Source organism: Cyprinodon variegatus, unplaced genomic scaffold (assembly GCF_000732505.1).
Source record: "Cyprinodon variegatus isolate N-32 unplaced genomic scaffold, C_variegatus-1.0 Scaffold1780, whole genome shotgun sequence".
In the NCBI taxonomy this organism is placed as follows: Eukaryota; Metazoa; Chordata; class Actinopteri; order Cyprinodontiformes; family Cyprinodontidae; genus Cyprinodon; species Cyprinodon variegatus.
In genome coordinates this window covers 3,386-29,418 of record NW_015152233.1, presented here as the reverse complement: position 1 = coordinate 29,418, position 26,033 = coordinate 3,386, and the positions used below count along the sequence as shown (strand labels likewise).

Sequence of the window (26,033 nt, the reverse complement as noted above, 5' to 3'; positions counted from 1 at the left end):
TCCATATAGATTTTCTTAGATTTGTGGGGAACCAGAGAAAGTACGTTTCACAGTAGAAACACTTTGAATGATTTATTTCAATAAAATACAATAAATACACTTAAATTACCTCCCATGTCCCATAGTTATGATTTCAAAATAAATATTTTGAAAATATCTGTACATCTTTGTTAAATATAACCCATGCACACCAAAGCTGTCATACACACCCAGAAATATAAGGAGTAATTCTTCACTGAACCATAATGTTCCTCTTTTCAGAAGTACAATATGTACAGTAAAACTGAAAGCAAAGCAGAGAAAAGAAAAGCCACACCCATGCAGCATCTATAGTGAAACAAGCTCTCTGATACATTAGCTTGAAATCTGAGGAACATGCCGCCCTCCTGCTGCAGCTCTGTTTATGAGGACTGAGGCTCGGGTCTGGACCCTCCAGAGGACTTGAACTTTGGCAGGTGCAAACCAAATTTCCTCTCCACTCCGGCAAAGGTTGCAGCAGCCAGACTGTAGCCTCCGACATGGTCAGCAGTCACAGAGGGCAGGTCCTTCACCATGGGTTTGGGAACAGGCTCGGAGCCGGCAGGACGACTGGAAGGAGAGGGAAACTTTGGTTAAATACATAGAAACTGATATTTCCCGTGGGAGACTGTTCTTTTTGTCATGCACAAACAGAAATGTATATAAAATTAGTTGTTTAACAGAAATAAAAGCTGAAACAAACATGTCCAAACCAGACTTTACCCAAAGTGGTTAAACTTGTAATCAAGGTGGGAGGAACGGTTTAGTTGATAAATTCCTGTCTGCAGGTTTGTTATATAGAGCCTCATCCAAATCAAGCTTACTCGTAATTTTGTCGCATTACAGCTACAAGCTTTATTCGATTGGGAGTTAAGGGCAGCATCACAAAGTGACATATAAATGTGACCAATGTTGTGCCAGTTCATAGTTCAGGCTCACAGTTTCGTTGTTCCGTTTGCACATGTGCTGGTTCATTTTTTTACTTTTCTTTTTCACTTTTTCAGAATTTAAGTGGGTTTTAGTCCGAATTTGAGAGACCTTCAGGAATATTCAGGCTCTCCGGAAAAGATCTGCATCAAAAATTATTTCTTACGTTCCTCATTCAGTAGCAGATGTTTCCCAAAACAGCTCAGATGCTTTAACTCGATGTGTCGCTTTAAATTTGAAGTGGACGTGGTTTGGGTACAGACTTATTTGTTAAGTCCCAGTGGAAACAGTTTGCATAAAAAACATAAGTTTCTTCTGTCCAAGTCTTCCTTTTTTAGTTGAGAAAACTTTGCCAGTCGTTCTGCTAAACTGGCATCAAAAATACCAGCAGTTAAGTTTGAATCGCGCAGACTAGTACTAGCAGTACACATGCTGGTCTGTCATGCTGTTTGCTGCAATAAGTGCCGTAAAACTTGACATTATCCAATGAAAAGTGTTATCAATTGGACATGAGCTGTGTGTATCTCTGTATTCTCAGAGTGGACGTCGCTCTCCTTCAGGTTCATTACTTCCAAACTGATTTGTTCACTAAAAATAGGAACGTATTCATTGAACGTGTTCATGCACACCGCTGAATGTGACATTGAAGGGGTGTGGTGTGCATTTGTAATCAAACCCACTGAGTCGATAGAGCATTCCCACAGCATGATGCTGCCATTGCATTTTTCAAAGGTGAGGCTAATGTATTTAGGGTGCAGTGCTGTGTTAGCTTCCTACAAGATAAAGCATTTTGCCCTAAAGGCTAAAAATTCTGATGTAATGTTTGTGGTGAACTCCTATGACCTTATGCTTGTCAGATTACTGGGATCCCCTTCAGATAGTTTCCTGCATAAAATCTAGCCCGGCTGAACAGCAGATCTCTGCAGCTCCTCCAGAGCTGGTTCCATCAGTGATACCATGCTCCAAAAATGTAAAGCTTGGAAAACTGTTTTATAGTCTAACCCTGCTTTAAACGTGACAGAACATTTTGTTTCCTGATCTACATCTATGTTCTCTAACAAACCTCCAAGGCCTCGGGAGAACAGCTGCTTTAAACAAGACTGATGAGGTGAATTCTAAAGCTGATGAAAAAGTTAAATACTTTTTCAAGGCACTTTTTACATGTCCGTTCCTATTTTGCTCCTTTCTAAACGCATAAAGTACTTACTGTCCACCAAAGTCAACGTAGAAGAATCTCTGCAGCAGCTCGTAGGTCACTAGGGTTACACCAAATTGCGGCGATGATCTGAAGACACGAGCTGAGGGACGAAGAAGGGAACCGGAGGTCATCAACTGAATGGTTTATCTCATGCAGTCACTGAAACACTCGCAGCTCAGCTGGATGGATGTGCATATATGCCGTGCTGGCCTTACCTCCTGCGCCTTTCCAAAATGCTCTGAAGCCTTCCTCTCTGAGGATCTTCCTGAAGCAGTCGATGACTCCGCTGTACGTCGTCTGGCCCGCCCGAGCCGCCACCTGGAGCCTGGTTTTGATGACATCGGCAGGGGTCACCAGCGACGCCGCCGGTACACCTTGTTTGTCACACAAACACATAACGAAGCGGTTTTGGTATGCAGAGGTGGCTTCACACTGAGACAGAGATGGCTATACCTTCATGGCGTGATCGCTATATAGTCAGACTATTGACAAGGAAACAACAGGAAGGAAAAACCGACAGGCGTTTTTTTTTTTTCTAAGCCGATAATGCGGCGCGTTCATTTATAAAACAACATGACGCCGTCCTCCCAGATGTTTACCTGCTATAGCTCCGGCGGTCAGCAGCTGCAGCGCGCCCAGCCTTCCGTCTTCGTCTGCCAGCTTTTCCTTGGTGTGGGCATAAACGGGGAAGTAGATGGCAGAGAAGGGGATGTCACGCAGGAAGCAAGCTTTGGCTCCCTACCAGGAAAAAAAAAAGAATATAAACAAAAGCATCGGCTCAGAGACTGATGAATGAGCAGCAGACAGAGGTAAGGATGGTTTGTCTGCAGGGATTAAGAGGCTGGGGGAGCTGATTTATTCAGCCTACAGGGGGGCTTTAGTATTGATGATGGAGCTGAAGAGCCCCAGGGAGAGCTGAAGCACCGGGCCTCTGGAGACAGATCCATCAAGGTCCTCAGCGTGTTGACTTACCAAGAGGAAGCCAACTTTAGAAAAAAAAGAAATAAGAAAAAGCTGTAAGTACAGACACGTGGATCTGGAGGGGAGCAGTGAGGAAGTTTAATCCCTCACTAATTTGCTGCTGTGACTCCACTGCATGTTTAACGTTGGTTTGGAAAATTGCAAACAGTCAAATATAATGTTTGATCTGTAAGTTTTCTGTTTCCCGTCTAAGTTATGTCCATTTAAACATATTGCTTCTTCAAACACAGAAGTTTATCTGAAAAAGTGCGAATATGAAATTAATTTAATTGAGGTGTTTTGGTTACTTTAACTTTTTAATGAACTATTAGAAGGAAATGTGAATGATCATATTTCCTATAAACTCTCTGAGGTTTGAAAACTCATTAAAGTTTATGAAAAAATAAATAAAGTTGTCAGCATATCAGATGAGCCATTACAGCAGAAAATCAGCTGATTTAGTAGAGAATGAATGGTTTCAAAACTTGAACCTTTTTGCATTTTCGTCAGGTTACAAAAACATGATTAAAATGCTTCAAATGTGACAGTGGAACCTCGCTATAGACTGTTTTTCAGTCTGTGATAAACTTCAAATTACCTTTCAGTATTTTTGTGGTTTATTTTCTGTTTCTTTTTCTGGTTTTCAAAGGAAAATATAAAAAATGGACACAAGGACCTTGTGGTTCTACTGTTTTTTAATTTCTGATTGCACTCTTACACACACTCTCCCAGCCATTAAGGCTGCTTATGTGTTTCCTCAGCTTTCAAAGATGGATAATGTCTGCCAAATAAAACAAAATCTACATAAACTATCTGATTGAGAGATCAAATATGACCCAAAGTTTGCCTGAAATATTTGGACATTTAGGTCGGCTCAGAGAGAATGTTGTTAAGGTGCCTCATGGCTCCGGCTGCACTTTGGATCCTGCAGATATGGTGTTCCTGACTCACCTTGTAGAGGCCGAGGAAGCCGAGGTCCCTCACGACGTTCAGAGCGCTGACCCTGGGGCCTGTGGTGATCTCTCCAGCCACCTGTAGTCTGATCTTTACAATCTCAAGAGGGTTGGTGAAAATCACCTGGGAAGCTCCAGCCTAAGGATTGCAGCACACATAGGAAGAGAACCATCCAATGATGTTGAGCTGTTTACATGCAGACGTTGTGGTTTTCTCAGTGCGTTTGTCCCCTCAGGGGTGAACTCTGGGTGAAAACGGTGATGGTGTGTAAGCATTTTTACCCCCTTACAGGGACTTTTAAATCTTTTCTGTAAACTTAAGCACAAAGGTTGCTTTATTTTCACCCTTGGATCTGATGTTTTCTGAACGGCCTTGACGGGAGGAGGAAAAAGCCGGCATTGATGGAGAAACAACTGGGGTCACAGGAGCACGGAGCAGGAGAAGCCACCGGCTCATGGTTGGGAGGCTCTGACCCTGGCACCGGCCCTCTGCCCCCGCCGCCTTCCCTCCAGGCGCCTCCTGCGGCAGGGTGAGCGGCCCGGCCTGGCCTCGCCCCGCACACTTCCCCAATTCAACCTCTATTCCCAGGGGAGAGCGCTGAATCACCGGGACAGTCCAGGAAAGCAGTGTCCTGAAGGCATGGCACCCTCTGACTCTGGCGCATTTATCACCCTCCCCAAATCTAATCAGGCCCCAGGATGGCTGCTGCTGACATTCAGGGCAGGGGTCTTATCTGTAAACATCCGAGCAGAGGGCTAAAAAAAGCTCGTTTTCAAAGCGGAGGGGGGAATATCCGCTGCTCTGAAGATTGATGCTCTCATCTCCTGTCTTTCATCTTCTGCCGTGATAATTCAGCAAGTTATCAGATTAAACTGAATTTAAACTTTCATGCATGTGTGTGTGGAACAATTTACAGGAACCCCAGGCCCCCCCACCCGAACCAATTAAGCCCAAACCTCTGGTTTGCACCAAATGAGAGCTGAAACACCCTGCGCCTAGACCTGCTCCAAGACCTAACACGGGTTTGGACCCTGTTGTCAAACTCAATCACGCTGAGCTAGACCCTGCTTCATCCAGAGCCCTCCAGGGCCTCTTCCTCCAATTACACTCTGACAGGGGTCACAACCTCAAAGACCCCGCTTCTCTGAGTCCAACCTGCAGGCCTTCATTCTCCCAACCTCTCATATCTACACCGTGTGAAGGAATTACGTCTTTAATCCAACGCTGCTCTCAGAATATGTGACGAGGCTGCATCTACAACTATAACGTTAGTGCTGCTTATGGAAATTTCCTCCAAGGTTCACCATAACGCAGCGTTACTGAGTAATTACACAACAGAACAGGCTGATTACTGTAGTCTGATTGAAAAAGAAAACACTAAAAACATAAATTTCTCATCAACATGAACAAAGATCTAAATAACGATGAATTATTGGCTCTTCCTCAAAAACTTACAAACTTCTTTTGATCATTTCCTTTCCTTTCATGTCTGTTCAGACGATTTTATAGACATATTTTGGTGTTATTGGATGAGTACAATTATTACAATAATGAAAAATATTCCACATATTAAAGAGTTAAACTGAGGCTTTTAAACCCACCATTGAGCACGTTGGTGGTACCATCATGATGTGGCTCAGTTTCTCAGAGTTGAAAAAGTTCACTCCACAGATTTGATACCAAAATGAATAAGAGACTAAACTTACTCAAATTAACAACTGAGACTTAAACACATCTGAATGTTATTACAGGATAATGACCTGAAAGTTGGCCTCAACCCTGTTAAAGAATAAGCCAAGAAACCAACCAGTTTAAATAGCACAATTATTACAAACCTTGTTGACAGCTACAGAAAGTTTGCAGAGAAGTCAGAACTAGCTTACTCTAACTGAGATCGATGTGTAAATATAGGTTGGGAAACAGATATTTACAATCTAAAAACTGAGACCAGGAAATTATGATCGATTTATAAAAACTTCAATAAGTCTGGGTTATTCGTCAGTTTCGTCAGTGGTTTTATTCAAGTATGGCCAGCATGGAAAGGCCAGGAGATGGTTCTGGGTCCCAGAGATTCTGCAGGGAATGTGTGCCTCGACCCAAAAACTTTCAGAACAGAGTAATACAGATGTAGGCCGGGATGCTGAGGTAAATCTGTGCTCTTAGCTGCTGTGTTCAGTTCTTCTTTTTCCTGGATAATCACTGACAGAAACATTGCAGTCATTGACGGAGTACAACACGATGTTTTGTTCTATGCAACAAAGCAGCCAGTTTTCAGCCCTTATAATGATTTTTTGTCAGATTATGACCAACTTCAGGATGTTTAAATAAACGGAAATGCAAAGTATGCATACTTTTTTACTGTTTGAATCTAATTTTATTTTATTTTCAATTTAAATTTTCACAATCATACAGTCACGTTTACCCAAAAGCAGACTGCTAGCAAAGACAGAGAGATAAAGTGGCCTTTTAGTGCTTTCAGCGCAACCCAATTGGTTTGGGTTTTTGGAAAAAAAACAGCCATAGAAAGTATTCCTACCCCACTGCTTCTCTGTTTTTTTTATTTCACAAACCAAGCCTGGTTCTGCTGGATCTTTATTTCTGTTATAGGAGACTGGTTTCCTTCCACTGTGACCACATGCGTGCTCAAGAGGAGGGATTTTGCAAAGCTAAAGTCTCAATGCAATCTGCTGAACTTTCTTTGTTGAGTTGTTTCTTACCAGCTAGTATTAAATGATGAACTAAACTTGACTGCACTGCATTATCTTCAGGACTAAATTAGGGGGACATGATTTACAGGTGTATAAAGGTGTGAACACTTACGCAAAAAGCGAGCGAAGCTTTTTGTTTGCTTTCAGTTGAACTTTACAGAATAAAGATCCTGTTAAAGGTTCGTTTTTAAAATGTACCAACACTTAAAAAGCCAATCATTTAAGCAGGGGTACTGTGAAGGGAGTTAATGCTAAATACATGGATTAAACATAACAGAATATCTCTGAGCCATAATTCTATACTCACAGTTCCACCAGCCAGAATCTCTGCAAACAGAGGGATGGTATTATCTTCCGTGGTGAACTTGTCTCTGACAAAATCATTCATCTGAAAAGAATATATATAAAAAGGAAGATATTCAAGACAAAAATGAGCCAAATGAGAGACAATCTATAAAGCAAGATTGCTTAGGTTGCTTTGCTCAGAGATTCATTCACCGCAGCTTTTTTTTTTTAGCTCTGTGTCGGAATGACTTACCGTGAGCTTGATAGCTTTCTCTGGAGCGACGCCGATGAGCTGCGGGAGGAGTCCTGCAAAATATTATTCATAGATGGAATCTAAACGTCTTACAGAGAGAAAAAAAAAAGTTTCCCTGGAGATGAACGGCCCTCTTTATGTCGGCTGCATGACTACATCCTCTGACAGCTGGAACAATACAAGCAGCAGGGATTCTTGGGAGCCTAAAACAAACCTGTAAATATTTACAGATGGTGGCTGATGCATGGGAGATACAAAGGTCCTATTGAAATTGGACAAAGGTCCAAAAAGAAATGATTGCCCCTGAACATGGGATTGGCTTGATCCAGCTCTTGGTGGGGAACAGAGAGAGCTGTGTGGCCATGGACAAGATTAAGGGGGTGGGGGGGGAGTCTGGGTGCTACAGTGCCGATAACCGTCATACTGTTTCAGCTCCCGTCCTTCATCAAAGCAGATAAAGTTCTGAAGGAGCTGCTGACTGACCGCTGCTGGTATGCGGCCAGAACACAGCCGAGCATGTCTGTCTCTGAGTCGATTGGCCTCTTATCACAAACAAGAGGAGGGAGAAATAAGACGCTGCAAGCATGGAGGCAGCTGTAGATGGCAGTCTTGACTTCCCTCATGAGTAGGGGTGAAAGGCATGGATATCAGAAGCCTTCAGCGCTATTATCAGCACTCCAACAGAGGCAGATCAGACAGTACATTAATACCGCCGGTCATTTTCCCTCAGGAATCTCTCCCAGGTACAGAGATAATGAAAAACCCCTGGCTGTTCCTGAACACAGAGGGCAAAGGATTCTGCTACCAATTAGAAAACCGTGCTCCTGGTGTTAGCACCCTGACTCTTCCCCCTCATGTGGGCTGATTTGCACAGCAAGCAAGCGCGGTTGTTGTAAAAACCTGTGGAAATGTAATCACCTCTGTAAAAGCCAAAGAAGCCCTCGTAACGCAGGACTTTCTTTGCACAGTCGAAACTGTTCTTGTACATCAGCTCTCCCACGAAGGAGCCCGTGGAGCGCTGGTTCTGCATCCGAGTCTTCACCAGGTCGATGGGGTAGACGGCAGTGGCTCCAGTGGCTGCAGAGCAAAACAAACCAACACTCATTCAAACTTTTTTTTTTGGCTTACAGAAATGTGGAAAGCTACATGAAATCAATTTAGAGAAACCAACATAATGAGACACTTCTTAAGAGGTGAAACTAGTCAAAACCTTTCTTCTTAAACTCTGGCACTGATGCAACAGTAGTAAGCTCTTAAAGTTGGATTTCTATTCAGAAAAGTCCCAAGATTTTATTATCTGGGCATCAGTTCTCAGGCCAACCATCCTCACATGCTTATTTATGTTGGTGCACCATTAAATGTAAAGTTACAGCTCTGGTGACACATTTTGACTTATCATATAAGGAAAAACTTCTGTCTTTTATAAATTCAAGAAATTTTGATGTTTTTGATACATAAATACAGACTCAAATATCTCCTTATGTCCCAACTAACATTTAAACAAATGTCCTTAAGCAGGCTACAATTGAGCCATGTGCATCAACAAGTTTCTCCTAATAATCTGGATGGCTGTTTGTCCAATGCTCTTGGCAGATAGGGAGGGCTTATTAACATTTTATGATATTATCCAAGAAGGCTGGTTCCATTAACATCCATGGTCTCTCTTCCAATGGAGACCATAAGGGCCGAAAAATAAATACATCACATTGATACAAATATTCGCAATAAATCAAGTGCACAGCCATGAGTGTTTTTAGTGTAGCCTTGAACTTATTCAAAGCCGCAAAGTAAACCGGACGTTCAGTCTGTTGAGAAAACGGGAGTAATTCATTGTTCATAGATGTTAGCTTCAATGTTTTCTTGTTTGAATTGGTTTGTTTTGTGGTACAAACTCAACTCTGTCCTGCTAAAAAACCCAGCTGTCTCCAAGTTTCAACAATCTGACTCAATCTATCATCCTTGGGTTAAAGGAAGCTTATTTTGTTGCTCAAGAGCAATTCAGGAACCACCAGAGAGGGGGCCTTCTATTAACCCGGAGATGCTTCAATCAAAATATCAGCTACTGTAATTTGCAGCTGCCCACGTGGAAAAAAAAAAGGTTTCAGTCTCAGACATGGCTAAAAAAAGGGCTGAAAGGAGGAGAATGTTTAAAGTTGTCATGGTGAGATTTTCATACCTTAGCATCATGCTGCACCAGTGATGCTGAGGTGAAGTATGGGAGAAAGTCGTAGGTGACTCCAGTAAGTAGGTGACCCCTAAAGGGTCAATCAGGAAGTAGGTGACCCCTAAACGGTTTCTATCAGGGTTCTGCCCTTTGTTTAGGTTTATTTTTAGTTTATTTGTAATTTTGTGTCTAATGGCCTAGTGGTTAGGCCATAAGGCTTGGAATCCTGTGGTTGTGAGTTTGAAAACCACTACCACAGACTACCACTCTGGGTCTCCTGCAGACTGCCACTTTGGTTCTCTGAGCAAGACCCTTAAGCCTTGTTTGCTCCCCGGGTGCTGCACAGTGGAAGCCCACTGCTCCCCAAAGGGGATGCACTAAATGCAGTTAATATATCTATAGTGAGATCAATTAGGTTCAATTTATTTATTATTTTCTATTTATTTGTAGTTGTTTTCTGTCAGTGTTGTGTTTTTGTGTTCCTCTCTGTCTCCCCCTTGTGCATGTTTTCTTTCCCATTGGCTCCCTTCTAGTTAATTCTATTCACACCTGCTCCCTATCAGCTCCTTAGCCCATTCTTTGTTTGGTTTCCCATATATACACCACCTTTGCAGTTCCTCATTGCTGGTTTCTTGCTGCTTTAATGTTGCCTGGCTCCCTGTGTGTGTTTCCCCCTGGCATTGGCTGTTTTTTATTTTATTTTGGACTTTTGCCTCTGTATCTTTCCATTAAATCTGCAAACTCATCTGTGCCTCCTCATCTCTGCATTTGGGTCCAAAAAAACCTCCATGAAACCTTGACAGTGGAATATTTAACATTAAATCTGTTTGAGTGGCACAAACAAGGGAGAGTGTAACTGCTCTTCCTTTACCAATTTTAGATTTATTTTAAAAGCCATCCCTGTTTTTAAGTCTTTTAGAAGGTTATTCCCTGTCTAATTTGTTAAAATATGTATCAGTCTGGTACTGAATTTTTTTTTTTTTTAATCGACATAAAGACTTTTTCTTTTGCAAAATTTGACACTTCTTTTACATTTTCTGTTCAGAGATGCCCATCTTTTTCCCCAGTAGGAACAAACTTCTTTATTGGAAAAAATTGGAAGACTAAATTTTAAGATTGTTTGCTTTAACAGATCAAATGTTTCAAACTCGAAAGGTGACAGCTATCAAATCGGAAAACGATTTTCCACTTCAGATCAGGATCCTTCGACTACAGATGATTAATTACATTTTCTTTTTTTACATTTGGTTGTTTTTATAGTGTCAATAAAAATGTCAAAAGTACATAAAAATGAATATAAGAGTGGCAATGTGACCGTTTATAATAAAAGTACATAGCATACTTCAGAAATGATAACAAACAGAGCAGCTGTGCCAATTAAGGACAAAGCAAATATATCTATATATACATTAAAAGTACCAGTATTTTTTCAGGCTTGAGATAAATTAGAATGCTTTAATAAAAGATATTCCAGTTTTCCAGATAAATTGATCCATTCCCACCTTCTAAGGATGTTTTTATTTCTCATTTAAAAACTCACTTTTACTCCTTGGCTTAGAACCACAGGGTGTTTTGTGTTTAAAAATCCCTTAATTATTCATATAATCTTTTAGTTTGGACATAGTTATTATTATTTTTTGTACTCTTCGCCACTACGGTCAGCCTTGGTTGCCATTTTAAATTATCTTATAATTTAAAGGCTCTACTAACACGTCTTAACATCTCAGTGTAAATTTTGTATTGTTGTTCAAAGACATAAACAAAAATAAAATGTTATGTTTAAGGGTTATCTGGATAGAACTAAAGAGATTGTAAAATTGAACAAAAATAAAAACTGGCATGTTAATTATTCATTAAATTATCAGTTTTATCATTCTTCCAGCTTGAAATGTAAAAAGTTAAAATGCATCTTTAACGAGCACCAATAATATGACACTACTGCTTTATGTTAGTGAAGCTGAGGTGAGTTGCACTAAATCGTTGCTCCTAACTGCATCTTGTCTGACATCAGTTGTTGGTGTCCTGACTCTTCTTAAAAATGCTAAAACCCTAAAGGGTGATAAAACAAAACCTCACTGCAACAGAAGTATTACAGTTTCACTGTAAAGTCTTGCGACAGACATCTCGCTCAAACCCCGTCTTAATCGGCCGCTGCTGAGTGACGGCTGCGCTGTCTTCTTTCCCCACAGAGTCAGAGTGAGCTTCTGTCTGTGGGGCGGTTATGTCAGTGGTTCCTTGTTTCTGGTCCCACCAGTGTAATTAGAGAGGGAGATTCCAGGGAGTGCGGTTCCGGAAGATTTGTGTCATTCCAAAGCTCCGTCTCCAAAGACAGCCTGGAGCCACCGGTGGCACGGCAGCACAATGCCGGAGCCTCACATCCCAGCCCCTCTCCCCAGAAACACAATGGTGGGCCCCAGGGCCTCAGTTGCAGCAGTCAGGCCGGCTAAGGTTACACCTCGGGCGGGCTGGGGGCCTCCGCCGCAGACATGTCACTCACCTCCAGCGATTGAGCCCAGGCTAAACCTGTAGGCAGATTCTGCAGCCTGGAGCCAGACGGGCCGCGATGTTTCGTGAGCATGCTGTATGGGAGGAAAAAGACACCGGTGGTCAAATGGATCTGGAGAAAGATGGAGGCTGGATCACAGCACTAATCATGAATCTGCTGGATATCAAGCCACAGTGAAACAGATACATGGTGGAAAGGAAAATGTTATGGAGATGGAATGCAGACATTTCATATACAGTCTGATTCACCAGCAGCCGGTATTAAATGTCAGAGGAAGATTAGCTCTGGGGAGGCTGTGTGAACCTGTAGCCCCAGTTTTCCACACATGCTCCATCTAGGAGGCTGTGATCTAAACATTTGGTTTTCATTTTAAACGTATAATTTCCTTCCTATCTGCAGCATCTCTGCCCTGGTGTTTGATGTTTTGTTTCCACCGGGGTGCAGGGAAACAGATTAGCCAAACTACCCTTCCACACGTTCAGATAGGAATCTACATAATCACAGTTCCTTACAGGAACATCCAGACTCCATGAACTTCACTGCATTTCGTCACTTCAAGTTCACCAACTTTATTGCGTTTTGGGGATTTGATGTGATCGACTAACATAGTTTAGCACAGAATACATCTACGCCCCCTGTGCTCATCGGTCTGCATAAAACCACCTTTTTTTATTCTAACACCTATCATATATAAAGAACAGAATAAAGGGTGCTCTATACCTATACTGAAGCATGTTTACAAAATATATAGATTGCCATCTAAGCCGGCGTCCCTTCACATTAAGATAAATAGAATAAAACTTCATGAATCTTCATTAATATTTTGCACTTGAGATATATAAGTGAATAAGCTAAATTCACTACTGGCTTCACTACCACAAGTTTATTATACTGCTCATACAGAGTGCAACATGTCACACGCAGTGACATGACATTTTATTTATGAAAACGTTAGGGAAAATTAGTTTGGGATGGAGCTGAACGTTACTCTTAAATTTGTTTTTAAGAGCTAATAGCCTCCATGCTGCCCTAGGCATTGAGCTACAGTGTTCATATTAAAAAACACTTTTTTTGGTTTTCACTTGTTTTTAATATATACACCAAAAGTATGGTGTGCATTTGTGTTCATCCCCTTTACTCTCAAAACCATAAAAAAAAATGTCTTCAGGAGACACCCAGTTAGTAAATACAGACCACCTGTGTGTGATTTGATCTTACTATATACCCAGCTGCTCTGTTAAAGCGTTATAGGTTTGTTAGAGAACAACAGAGAACAAATTGTTTAAAATAAAATTTATTGACGCTGAAAAGGAAGTGGTTTTTTTTGCAGCCAGCAAAGGAAAAATGTAAATATGAAAGTATACATAAATAAATAAAGAATAGGGTGTAGTTTTTGATGAAGACTGAGTAACAGAGTAGAGAGGTCAGGGGTGAACATCTAGAGAAATCTGCACAAGAAGTGAGCCAATTCTGGCCCTCAGGGTCCGCTGTCCTGCACCTTTTAGGCATGTCTCTTCTTTTACAACCCGTATACTGAGGAGCTACGTACGTCACTCAGCAGCGGCCAATTAACACTACAAATCACCCTAAGGACCCCCTCCATACTGTTAAACAACATCGTAGTAACATAACACTCTGAAGATGATATTCCGCAGGAATAAGAAAGCTGGTCCAATTTAAAAATGATGTTGGATGAAGTTAAAACATAAGAAAGTCCGCGAAGAAAAAATGTCGGAGGATAAGAAGACTAGGGTGGAGGGCGAACCAAAACATCTGCTAATTCCTAAGAAGCATGGATAAGATATGCAAAGATAGACACAGGAAGCAAAGGCTTTGCTGCAACTGCGGTAAAAGTTGGTTCTACATCATATTGATATTGCTTTGTTTTGATCTATTTTGCATCAAATCTTGATTAAATCAATTTGTGGTCTAACAACACCGTATAACACAGCCACAGGAAAAGTTAAAACATGAGTGTGCATAGATTTTTTTTTTGTGGGGGGGTGGCTTGTGACTTCCTCCCCAAACTAGACGCTAAGGGAGCGAAGCAGATCGCTCTTTTCCTCCTCCCAGATGCTTCCACAGAAGGCCTCATGCTAACAAGATCGAGGTCTTGATCAAAGGCTTTAAACAATTAGTCTACTTCCACTGAAGAGCAGGCTTAAGAATTACGCCCCCCCCCTAACCCCCGTCTAAAAGAGAAGGAGTCAAATTCCAGACCTCTGAGCCTGAGTCTCAAGAACACGAGTGGCCTGAAAGCTCTGACACAGTCATGTTATCCGGTGGAGGCAGGAACTATTTTGTTCTCCCACATCGTCCTCGCCTCCCACTCCCCTCTTGCCATTAGCAGACTTCGCTAAAGGCTTCTAAAACTTCTCAAGCCCCACGGTGATAAAAGCCTCTTATTAGCGCCTCAGATGTGTGATTGCAGCTGATGCGTATGTGCAGCCGCACTGAATAAAATAGGAAGAGCCTTTCATGGAGAGCTGCAACGCAACAATCCATTCCTCTTCTGTGACTATAATTGGTGTACTTTTATCTGGGAGTTTAAGAAATGCACTTCACAAGGGAAGAAAAACACGGGCTCTCTGCTAATTCAGAGCCTGTACATGCTGCCTTTCTTTGCTCCCTTTTCTGAGAGGGAAGCGGAGATGGAGAAGAGGAAAAGGCTTTGATGAAAGGCAGGAGGAGGATGCGAGGAATATTAGAGAAGTCACTCAGGATACCTGTCTCTGAGTCTCAGCAAGGTGGTATGGCATGGCTCCTTCCTCCAGCGGGGCGACTCTCTCGATGTCTGTGTTGTTCAACCGCCTGAAAGGAAGGGGTTCGGGAGTTAGGCCAAGAAAAAAAAAAACCTACATCTCCACTGAGGCGCGGCAACCAGTGTTGTAATATTTTCCAGTTGTTTTTACTACCAAATAACTTGAAGTTATTGCATCCTTAATTCAGACTGACATAAACAACACACAAACAAAGCTGGATAAATGCCGGAGGGCCGGCGGATAAATGAAGGTGTGTTGCTGCCAAATATTTGAGACAGAAATGTTCCCCGCTGGCCTGACGCATCATAAAGTCTGCATCCATGTTTTATGTTTGTCTTGTAAAAATAAGCGAGTGGAGCCACTGTAACTAAGCTAAAATGGGCGTCAACTTCTTCTTTATGGCAAGTAAACAAGACACATTTACTCCACTGAAATAAAAAATAAATCAGTTTGAATTTACTCCACATAAAAATAATAATAAAAATCTCCCATTTCATGTGCCATCATACCAAAGATCAAACCGGATAATATTTCTAGATCTAAAAACAGGAAAGAAGCATTTACAAAAACACCTGCTTAAAGCAGTGGTTTCCAAATGAGTATGATGCAGGGTGTTATAGCTTTATTCTATTCTTCTCTTTATCAATGTGATTTAAATCAAAACGTGATATCAGAAGGCTAACTGGCTATGGATAGATAGCCTGCAGTAGGTTATATCATAGGATAATAACTTTTGTTTTAGAGTAAACGATGATTAACGTTTATATTTCAAGCTAGAAAATATTTTCCAAGAGTCTCATTGCTTCTTAGGAGTAATTGAAGGATTTCGTTTCTTTTCTTTTTGCTAGCTGACCGAATGTCACTTAACGCTTTACTGTGCTACTTTACTTAAGATAGCTTGAGGAAGAGAAAATACAACAAAACACTTATTTATTCTGCTTGGCATCTTAGTAAAGTGACTTTACAGGAAAACCATCACCATGATGTTCTCACCATTGTGATTTAGAAAATGTCCTATCTTCATCACAAATAATCTGTATTGGTAAATTCTTTTTTTTTCCTGATGGTTTCATTAGAAACCCCCCTTTTTTTTTTCTAATGATCAGTCAGGCGTCTTGTAAGCAGAGTCTGACTATAGCTGGTTTGTGCTCAGATTATTATCTTTCTAGTTCTGGAAAACACAGTTATATCCCTAATCCCTGCATTTACTGGAACATTTAGAGGCAGGTTCAACAACAGGAAGGTATCAGTGGTTTAAATCCATCACGATTTACTCTTTGTGAGATGCCTTGGTGAAGGAAAACCATTACACAGGTCAGCATATATTAACAAACAACCTGATAATGACAGATTTAAGGTGGTTTCTTGCATTTCTAGTTTATTTTCTTTACATGTTCACTATCAATATGGGCTATTTTGTATTAAAACCAATGTGCACGTATGGATCACAAATTAATCTTAGTTTTTAACTCTTCCAACACTGTTGCAAGGCCGTGATGAAGCATCTTACCCAGAGTGGGAGTGGAGGCCGACCAGCTGGAACAGGATGTCTATTTCCATCGGAGTGATTTGACCGAACTTATTTGCAGCGTGGACAAACTCCTCTGAGGTTTAAAAAAAGGGGAGAGAAAAGAAAGTCATACGAACAAAGCCAAACTAGAGGAGAGGTCGAAATAAAAGAGGTGTTTTCTACAGTAGGCTTTAACTACAATAGTATTTGCAAATACTGGTTCTTGTATGCTTAGGTTATTGCCTTAGTGTTGATATTTACTGCTAAAAAAGAATGTATATATCTGTATTTGGAAAGAATGAACCATTAAACTACTTTGCTATGTGCTTAAGTTCCTTCTACCAAAGTACTCGCCACGTGAACATCCACTCTCTTAGCATCACTCTATTATTTGAGCTTCAAATTTAGTTCTTTGCTGCTGCCTGCCAGGTAACAAAGTGGCCATCGGGTGGTCTTCTAAAAGGAAAACCTAATGGTAGTTGTTGAGGAAAGGAAAAGAGTTAGTTATTTATTTCTCCTTAGAAAAACCTTTCAATCAGATTCACGGATCTAACCTGCAAGCCGACTTGATGTGGAGGACTGTGTGGACATATTTTGTGTGACGGAAAAATAAAGAGTGTTTATCTAGACCCGGAGGATATTATTTGCAAATACTATTTGCCTAAAGTTTTCTCTAAATGGAGGGGGAAAAAAACTATGGAAAGAAAGTCTGATGTTCAGATCTAAATGGACAACACAGTTGGGAGCAGATGTGACGGGCAGGATCAGCTACTCATGTAGAGGAGGGGTCATCAGGTTTACCACATTAAAAACATTCATTTACCTGAGTAATTTAGTGCTACACTTAATGTTCCCTGTGTGCTCACTCACACCACTCTGTCGAGAAAGTTGAAAATAGGGTCGAACAGCCAAATTTGACAGCACGTTAAATTCAGGAGATTCATTTAAGGGGGCGATCAAAAGTACCTTTAGTGACGAGTGTTTCCTTGTGTGAGCCGACGAGGGTGCTGTAAATCTTGCGAATCAGCTCCATGTTGTTGAGGAGGGCGTTGAAGGCGGTGAAGTAGGAGAAGCTCACCATGTGGGAGGTACTGCCTCCTGCAGCCTGAAGGAACAGTCAACGCTGTCAGCAGAGCAGGGGTCGTATTTTGAAGCAGCATTGCTAAAGCGGTCTAAGACTCACTGAAACCAAGTTTTCCTCTACGAAAGGAGTCAGCATGTGGTGCCTGATGGTGGACATGATGTCGCTGAAGTCCAAGGCAGTGATGGTGCCGCTTTTCTTCTTGTCTTTCTGTGCAAACGCCTGGCGAGCGTGCTCCAGCTGCAGCTCCTGGAACAGCAGAACGGTGCAAAGGGCAAAGGACAAAAGAGCAATATGCATCAAATCAAGACAAATATCCGGCAGAATAAAGCTAATCACCGTAGTCTGTGCAGAGACTTATAAAGCCCACATCCAGAGAAGCCTGATCTGAGAGCGGCTGCTAGGTGGCCGGCAGGTGTGTGTTCCAAAAGACATGATTCAATGTGACAACCAGGCAATCAGGAGAGGATACAGGGGGAGCCAAACCCTGCTGTCAGAGCTCATCACCTACAACCAGAGGAGTGTGGAGCGCCGTCTTTGATACGCTGGCCTAATTATTGGATTGGTCCTGAAACTGAGCCCTCCTGATGCTTTTCTTCTGTCTTTTGTTAAAAGCAGATGACAAAGTTTGATCTAATACCAAACAGTACTGCAGTTTTAGCTAAATACACATTGTGGCAACTCGGAATAAAAGCCAGACAAACACACTTTATCTGGCTATTATTTAGATGTATTGCATTGCCTACTGACTAAGCCTGGCCTTGACAGCAGAAAATAATGACATCAGTGTTTGAAATCCTGTACAAATGAGGACCATTGGTGCAGTGGAGTCAGTTATAACAAACTATAGAGAGCTGTGAGGTATCCCACAGGGAAGTAGAGAAGAAGCCCACCCAGCTGCTTCCTCAGCCCACAGCTCAGATCCACATCCAACAACCTTACGGCTCTTTATAGATACATTTTTTAACGCTTCTAAGACATTAAGGTGTAAGTTGAAACTCATTTAGTTCACTTTTATTCTATTTATTCTAGCACTCTGAGAGTGCAGACCTCTGCCAAGCAGCTAATTTTACCCCAAACCATAACGTACTCCTATAGAGTGAGGAAAATAAGTATTTGAACACCCTGCTATTTGCAAGTCCTCCATCTTAGAAGTCATGGAGGGGTCTGAAATTGTCATCGTTGGTGCATGTCCACTATCAGAGACATAATATAAAAAAAAAAACAAGAAATCACAGTGTAGGATTATTTTAACTATTTATTTATATGATCAACTGCAGCCTGTCTATCATCTACAATTCTGACCATCATAGACCTGTTAGTCTGCCTTCAAAATGTCCGCCTCCACGCCATTTGTTATTCTAAATTAGATGCACCTGTTTAAGGTCACTTTTCTTTCACCAGTTCACCGCAGTTCTTCTATCCTCCATAGTTTCTTCCAGCAGTCCACCCACAAGAATGATGAGTACCATCCTAAAAACACTATGCTTACTGTGAAGCATGGGGGTGGTAGCATCATGTTTTGGGGTTGTTTTTCTATACATGAGACAGGGCGCCTGCACTGTCATAAGGAGAGGAAGACCAAGGCCGTGTATTGCCAGATTTTAGGGAACAACCTCCTTCCCTCAGTTAGAGCATTACAGATAGGTCAAGGCTGGGTCTTCCAACATGACAATGACCGAAAGCACACAGCAAGGATCTGTAAGAAGCATATCTAGGTTTTGGTGTGGCCTACCCAGTCTCCCGACCTAAACTAAATAGAGAATCTTTGGAGGGAGCTCAAACTCTGTGTTTCTCAGCAACAGCCCAGAAACCCGACTGATCTAGAGAAGATCTGTGTGGAAGAGTGGGGCAGCTGGAGTGGTCCTGCAGTGTGTGCAAACCTGATGAAAAACTACAGGAAACTACAGGACCTCTGTATGGCAAACAAAGGCTACTATACCAAATATTAACTTTGATTTTCTCAGGTGTTCAAATACTTATTTGCAGTTGTATCATACAAATAAATCCAATACTGAGACTGTCAATAGTCAGTGCTGCCACCCTCTGGATTAGTGAAGAACTGCTTGTTCCGCCAAATATCCCTATCTCACAATGTTAGAGAATCTTGTATCCAGATTATGATCTGGATCTTCACCAACACCTTATGGATTGTTCCTTGGGATGAGAGACACCCCTGATAAAAATTTCATAAACATATGTTCATAACTTTTCAAGTTATCCTGTACACAGACAGACAAACACACAAACTATCCGAAAAAAAACCCTCTTTGATGGGGGTTGTACAAATTTTACAAAACATCATTAAAATGTTATGAATGCAGATGTATTGTGGAAATCTTTTTTTAACAATAAATTACACTAAAATCCAACCATTGGTTTGTCTCATTTGGGATCGGGTCATGTGAGTAAAAAGATGCTAGAGAGAAATGAGGATGTCCTGCTCTAAAAAAGTTAGAACTGTAAATTTACAGTCATTTTTTACTATTTTTCAAGGTTGCACTTTTAAAAGATGAAACTGTCCAGTGAGCTGTTTCCAAAATAAATTTCTTTTTGTTTTACACTTGGGTAATAAAATGACAAATAAAATCTTTCTAAAGTCTAAAGTCTCCCATGACCCTCATTAGATCATTCTGGGGGAATCCCAAGGCGCTCTCAAGCCAAATGGGACATGTATATTCTGTCAAGCAGAACTACCAGGTGATTTCTTAAGTGGATGTAATTCACCACCTCTGGAACAAGCAGCTCTCATTTAAACCAGAGGTGGGCAGCAGTGAAACTCTCATGTGGAATGTCATACTTTGACATTTTAAAGTGATGTTGCCTAAAAACTGACAAAAAAGATACAGCAAGTAATTATTAACAATATACCACAATTAAAGATGACTTATGGTGCATTCAGAGAAAACGGGTTCTGGGCATCAAAGCATCTGATTAACATGCAAAGTCGATAGAAGATGGCATTAAGCAGCATCGAGAGGTCCAGCGGTGCATCTGAGCATTAGGGCGTCCCAGGGTTAGATTCTGGAGTTCAAAAATGAACTTTTGCAGTAAACATAATCCTCAAGTTTTCTCAGACACATAAATTGCAGCTACATGCGTTGGCATGTGGAAAATTAATAAATAGAAAAGGGTTTAAAAAGCCAGTAGAATGGATTTTTTTATAATCAAGGAAAAGAGAACGAGTTTTGATCATTATTACTCCACTAAAACATTTTCCTTCTGAACTGTGGTGAAGAACAGAATATTTTTGTAGGATCATAATCCTGATTATCTGAGTGCACGGATGACATTTTGAGGTTGGACTTTTCTGCTCAAAAATGTGCTAAACAATTTTTTTCCAACTCATCAAAGCAAATAAAGCGAAGCCGCTCTCTAGATTGCAACATCAGAACAGAGCAGCTAAAAGATAAGTCAAGCATCCAGAGCATCAACGCATTTTGATCGCAATATGAGCTAGCATTGAAGTTCTGCCGTTTATGCCTAAATGCATTTGGTCTGAAAGCATCATAATACAGAATTTATACCCTTTTATTTTTATGTTTTATGCTGGACAGTCATCTTGAAATATTTTATGTAATTATAAAGAACTACTTAAATACTACTTAATTTAATCTATTATTAGATTATATATAACCATAAATTAATACATAAATGTCTAAAAAAATATGTGTGTAGCTTTATTAGCAAGGACTGCATGTAAATCTGGTTGGTCTTCAGTAATTTATTAAGAAAATATAGATGTTGTGAACGTTCATTTTCCTGTAGGTTCAATGTGATCAGAATTGTTTGACTCTGAACTGGTTTCTGTGCCTATTGGTCCATCGCTAAGAGCACATTGATCCCTGCCTGGCCACCCCAATGAACATTTTCTGGAATTACCACTGGAGGGACAGTCGCTTTATTGCTGGCCTCTGCAGGATGACGAGATCCATCTTCTAAGCGGAATTAGGCCACCGTTAGGAGGAAGCTCATTTCAGATGTGATCTTGATCTATGGCTAAGGGCTACAGGTGAGGTTCACAATGTAAATAATCCAGTAAAGTTAGCCATTTTGGCTCAACTCTTTCTTCAGCTGTGGCTTCAGACAAAGCCCTAATCCAAACTGTCATGCTATCGACTGAAATTAAAATAATGTTAGAGATGGAAAGGTCTTTATGCACATTTGAGATTATATGAATGAATCATGAAGCTAAAAAAACAGCCTCTGGTGGTAAAAATGCAATAGATATTATTCGCTCTAATTGTTGATCTGTCTCAAAAAGTCATTAAGTTCAAATTTTCCTACTGAAAATTGTTTCAACAATAGTATTATTATACAGCTGGAGTTTTATTTATCAACAATATATTTTAATAATTATAATAATACAAAAAGAAAAAACTCTGGGATAAAATGTTTACCTGCAGAAACTGAGTGAACTCTGCATAACTGAGGTTCTTGTTTCTTTCATGGCCGAAATGCAGCCTGATGAACTCACAGTCCCAGTTGAAGGGAATGTGGTGATGCACTGTCGTCTGGCTGAAGATGTCTCGGACGTTTTCTGGAAAGCATTGAGTGGATTATGAAACAACAAAATTATAAAAATGCAACAAGCAGTCATAATGTCAAAACTTCTAATGATCCCAATCACATAAAATTTGCCAATGAAATTGTGAGACTCCCTTGGTGGGCCTGGTGGTTGAAGTTGATGTGGTTCTGCACACCTCTGCTTTGGCAGTGGAAGGAGTCCCCAGACCAGATTGGTGAGTTGGGGAACGAAGCAGATCAAGGCAGGAATCGACCCCACCGGTTGTGCAATTTGGCCTGAAAGACGAGCTCATTTTGAGCTGCCTGGACCTTTAAGAACCTAACACTGTCCTTCCAAAGGTCAAACAGAGAAGCCAAGGAGTCTTGTGACCTTTCACAAGATACTTATTGTGCCCATATGGTGTTAATGTGACGTAGCTTTAATGGTAATAGTCAAAGTACAAGAAAAACTGTGTTTAAAATAACCCATTTCAGCATTAAGATACTGACCCAATTAGACATGCATTTTATAAAGTTTATAAAAGTGAAGCTCTGGTTTTATTTATGTTTAATTTTCTAAAAAAATAGTCTAAGCAGAGCCTGTTTAAAAGGGCGCTTGGTATAATGTAGTATTTCACTAAAAGGACTCCCTACTCGTTTTTCATGCAGAAATTGCAGACCTGTAGAGCATTTAGTCCCTTCTGGGAATCTTATAAGAGTCATATAAAAATTCAGTTTAAATCAATAAGTGTAGCATTTTTCTACAGGGGCTGTGCTTTAATTTTTGAACCTTGAAACAACACTAAGTCACAAAAAGGAAGAACACAAGAAGGAGAGGAAACAAACAAAACAAGAGACAAGGAAAGAAGAAAAGACTTAAGACAGAGAGTAAAGAGGGAAAGACAGCAAATGTAGAGAAAAGGGAAAGTCACGAGGGGAAACATTTGAAAAGGTACAAAGACGGGAAAGAAAACAGCATGGTAAAGAAAAAAGGAAGGGACAGCAGAAAGAAGGATGAAAGGATGGAAGAATGTGCACTGGGAAGAAAATGAATTAGCAAAGAATGACTGAACAAAGACATGAGAAGGAACATGAGAAAGGAAAGTTAGTAGGAAGGAAAGGTAAGAAATAAAGTGACGATAGCAGTAAGTGAGTAAGGATGGAAGGAAGAAAAACTAGAAAGAAAGATAGACAGTGGATACACTTTGAACCGGAAGAAAGGCCCAAAAAAAAAAAAAAACACATAGGGATTAGGAAGACAAAGAAAGACAATCGAGGGAAAGAGTTCAGCTTTTAGGGACACCAAATGGAGTCTGGAAATACTTTTGAACAGTTTTAATTCTTTGTCTATACTTTTGAAGATCTTAAAAATGCTTAAACCAAATTCCAGACTCTCCAGGATGTGCAAAAAAAATTGCTTAAAACTTTCAACTACCCTGAAAATTATACAGGATTAACATTCTTAAAAATAGCTGTATGAAATGCTTCTCTAGCTCCTACAGCAGTGTGGATGGGGATAAGGTTTGGAGAGCACAAAAAATAAAAGATGAAAACAGTGTCTGGACTACTTTCAGCAGGTTCGATACCATGTACGTACCAAATGAGATGTTTCCTGAGCCATTCTTGTCAAACAATTGAAAGGCTACTATGAAGAGGGCATCCGGGGCGCAGAGAACTGATTCAAAAGCCAGAAACTCCTGGAAAGAGATCAATCTGTTTGGATGAGAAAGAACAGAGGCAATCTCAATGAAAAGAACAAGAAAATTAGAGACTTTACTGCACGTCAAGTCACAAAAAAAGAAAAACTTAATAAAACCAAATAAACTTAGCAATACTGGCAGCAGAGGTAAAAAAAAAAAAAAAAAAACCCACAACATAGGATTAATTTAATATTAAAGTGACTAATTGTTAACACTAATGTTGTTTTTATCTGTGGGGAGTGAAATTGTTAGAATGTTTTAACCCAAGGTTCATTTATCAGATAATTATACAACAGGCTCTAGGTACTGTAGCCCAGCTTTAATGTGTTTTTTTTTTTAATCTGTAATGACATCAAACAAGGAAGTTGAACCATTTTATCATAGAAAAATAAAACCTTTTTGTGAGGTAAAAAAATACAACACAAATCTAAACTAGCAGGTGGTTCTCTTTCAGTTGCCTGAAATATTAAACATGTCAGATCTTCATTTCTTTAAGCATTTTAAGGACAAAGTATTGTCTAAAGTGTTCTTGATGACATTCTGATTACCCTAATGTGATGTTCTATCAATTAGTTAGCAGACTGTTGTATAGGAAATGCAGAGGAAAGGGGCCACATTCTGAAAACAGGGAGCAAGCAAGCCCTGGTGCATGCATTTACCAGAGAGGATAAGATGCTGTCCGTCAAAAACAAAGCTTGTATGATTACTGGAGGCTGATTAGAGATAAAGTGTCAGATGTTGCATAAAAAAAAAAAACAGTTAAGAGATATAACATAAGGCTAATCAGGTTCAGTCATTCTGGATTTTGTCAGCATTATTTCCTGCAATTGGATGCATTCAAGTTGCATTTATCTTAAACTAAACACAATGTGCAGGATGACATGTTCAGCCATGTTATCTTGTGTTTATGTTTAAAACCCCTAGGGGGTTTAAAACCAATTAAACAAAATGTATCTTTTTTTAAGAAGATTAATCATCCACAGTCTTTCACTTTATATGTCTCATGTTGATGCGCTGCTTCAGCATATATGTAGAGTTAATGGCTCAAATGTAAAACAGAGAAAGATGTGGTTCAACTAACATATGAAGGATTTACTTTGAATGTCAAAGTCACTATTTAGGATTTAAATCTGAAACATAAAACCTTCTTTTCAACTTTAGGATCTGTTATATGAAAGATAGGATATGACACAACATCTCTCAATAAATGTGCATTTATTTACAATTATTACTTTCATATTCAACTTAAAGGCAGCTTCTGCTCATACTAATAGAAACCTCTGGATGCAGAAATGATAAAGAAAATTGAGCATTAGCTGAACTTAATTTCAGACTGAAAAAAGTAAGACTTGTGGAAGTGATCAAATAAAGAACTAAATCAAGGACAGTCTGCAATGATTCAATAGATGCTTCAAAGAAATTGGGCAGTGGGATGAAGCAACAAATGAAAGCAGAGCAACAGCGAGACAATGGAATAATCAAGTAATGCAGAAAACAGGAAGATAGTACAGCAAACACTGAACAAATCGGTAAAATTATTATTTTTTTCGACAAAACTGGAGTTTACATAAAGACTGAAACTAGTAAACTGATTTGTGCTTTAAGGTTTTAGAAAAAAAAGGATGAAAAATCCAGTTTGACATTAAAAAAAATAAATTATAATTTTGGAGCATGTTATGAACAAAACAAATGGATCCTAACTAGATTAATATATCTGTTGTATAGTGTCTCCCACCCCATGCATGAAGCTGTTGCTGAACTGAAGAGCTCCTTCAGTGACAGACTGATGCTCCCTAAATGCACCAGGGAGCGTTATCACAGATCCTTCCTCCCAGCAGCTGGAAGACTCTAAAACCACCAATGTTCCCTATAACTTCAATAAGTTGTTAATTCATGCTGATTTTGCACAATTTCTACCTTAGTCAGTTAAATAACATGCTGCTGTCATTTTGCACATCTCTGATGTTGCTGCTATTTTCAAATATCCATTACTGTAAAAATGTCCATAGCTGTATAGTGGTTATGTATTCTCCAGGTGCACAGTGTTTGTTTTGTTTTTTTGTTAAAGCACTTTAAAGTACAGTATTTCTAATTGGTAATCTTTTAAGTCTTCACTATTATGTTATTCTTATACACTTTTCTGAGGTCCACATTTGTGTGACCATTTTTTAAATAATCTTTTTGCTGCTGTAAACACCGGAAATTCCCTATTGTGGGACAATAAAGGGATTGTCTATTCTATTCTATCAAAAAAAACATCTCTCTCAGTATCAATGGATACATTAAAAGTATAAAATGTTTTTATTAATAAGGAACATTATATAAAACATCTCACTCTAACACAAGACCTTTACTCACCCATCTTTGGTGGTGTCGGCCACTCCAGCTATCAGCTCCACAGTTTTAGGGTTGTGTTGAGGCTGAGTGTGCAGACCCAAATAATTCTGCACAAAGTCTCTGGGGGTCATGTAATGCTCCCCATCCTCCACCACGCTGGCGTA

General features: G+C 40.1%; 1 protein-coding gene across 1 annotated transcript; it reads right to left on the bottom strand.

Annotated features, from left to right (window-relative positions):
• Positions 1-111: 111 nt before the first annotated feature.
• LOC107104534 (calcium-binding mitochondrial carrier protein Aralar1-like) lies at positions 112-26,033 on the bottom strand (the record flags this gene model as incomplete). The annotated part of the gene is made up of 16 exons (XM_015404546.1): positions 112-588; positions 2,153-2,243; positions 2,359-2,517; positions 2,743-2,881; positions 4,055-4,195; positions 7,073-7,153; positions 7,304-7,356; positions 8,222-8,380; positions 11,965-12,046; positions 14,700-14,784; positions 16,246-16,339; positions 17,212-17,350; positions 17,429-17,575; positions 21,727-21,866; positions 23,430-23,545; positions 25,891-26,033. Coding segments are annotated over 16 exons (1,956 nt in total), but the record flags the coding sequence as incomplete, so codon positions are not given.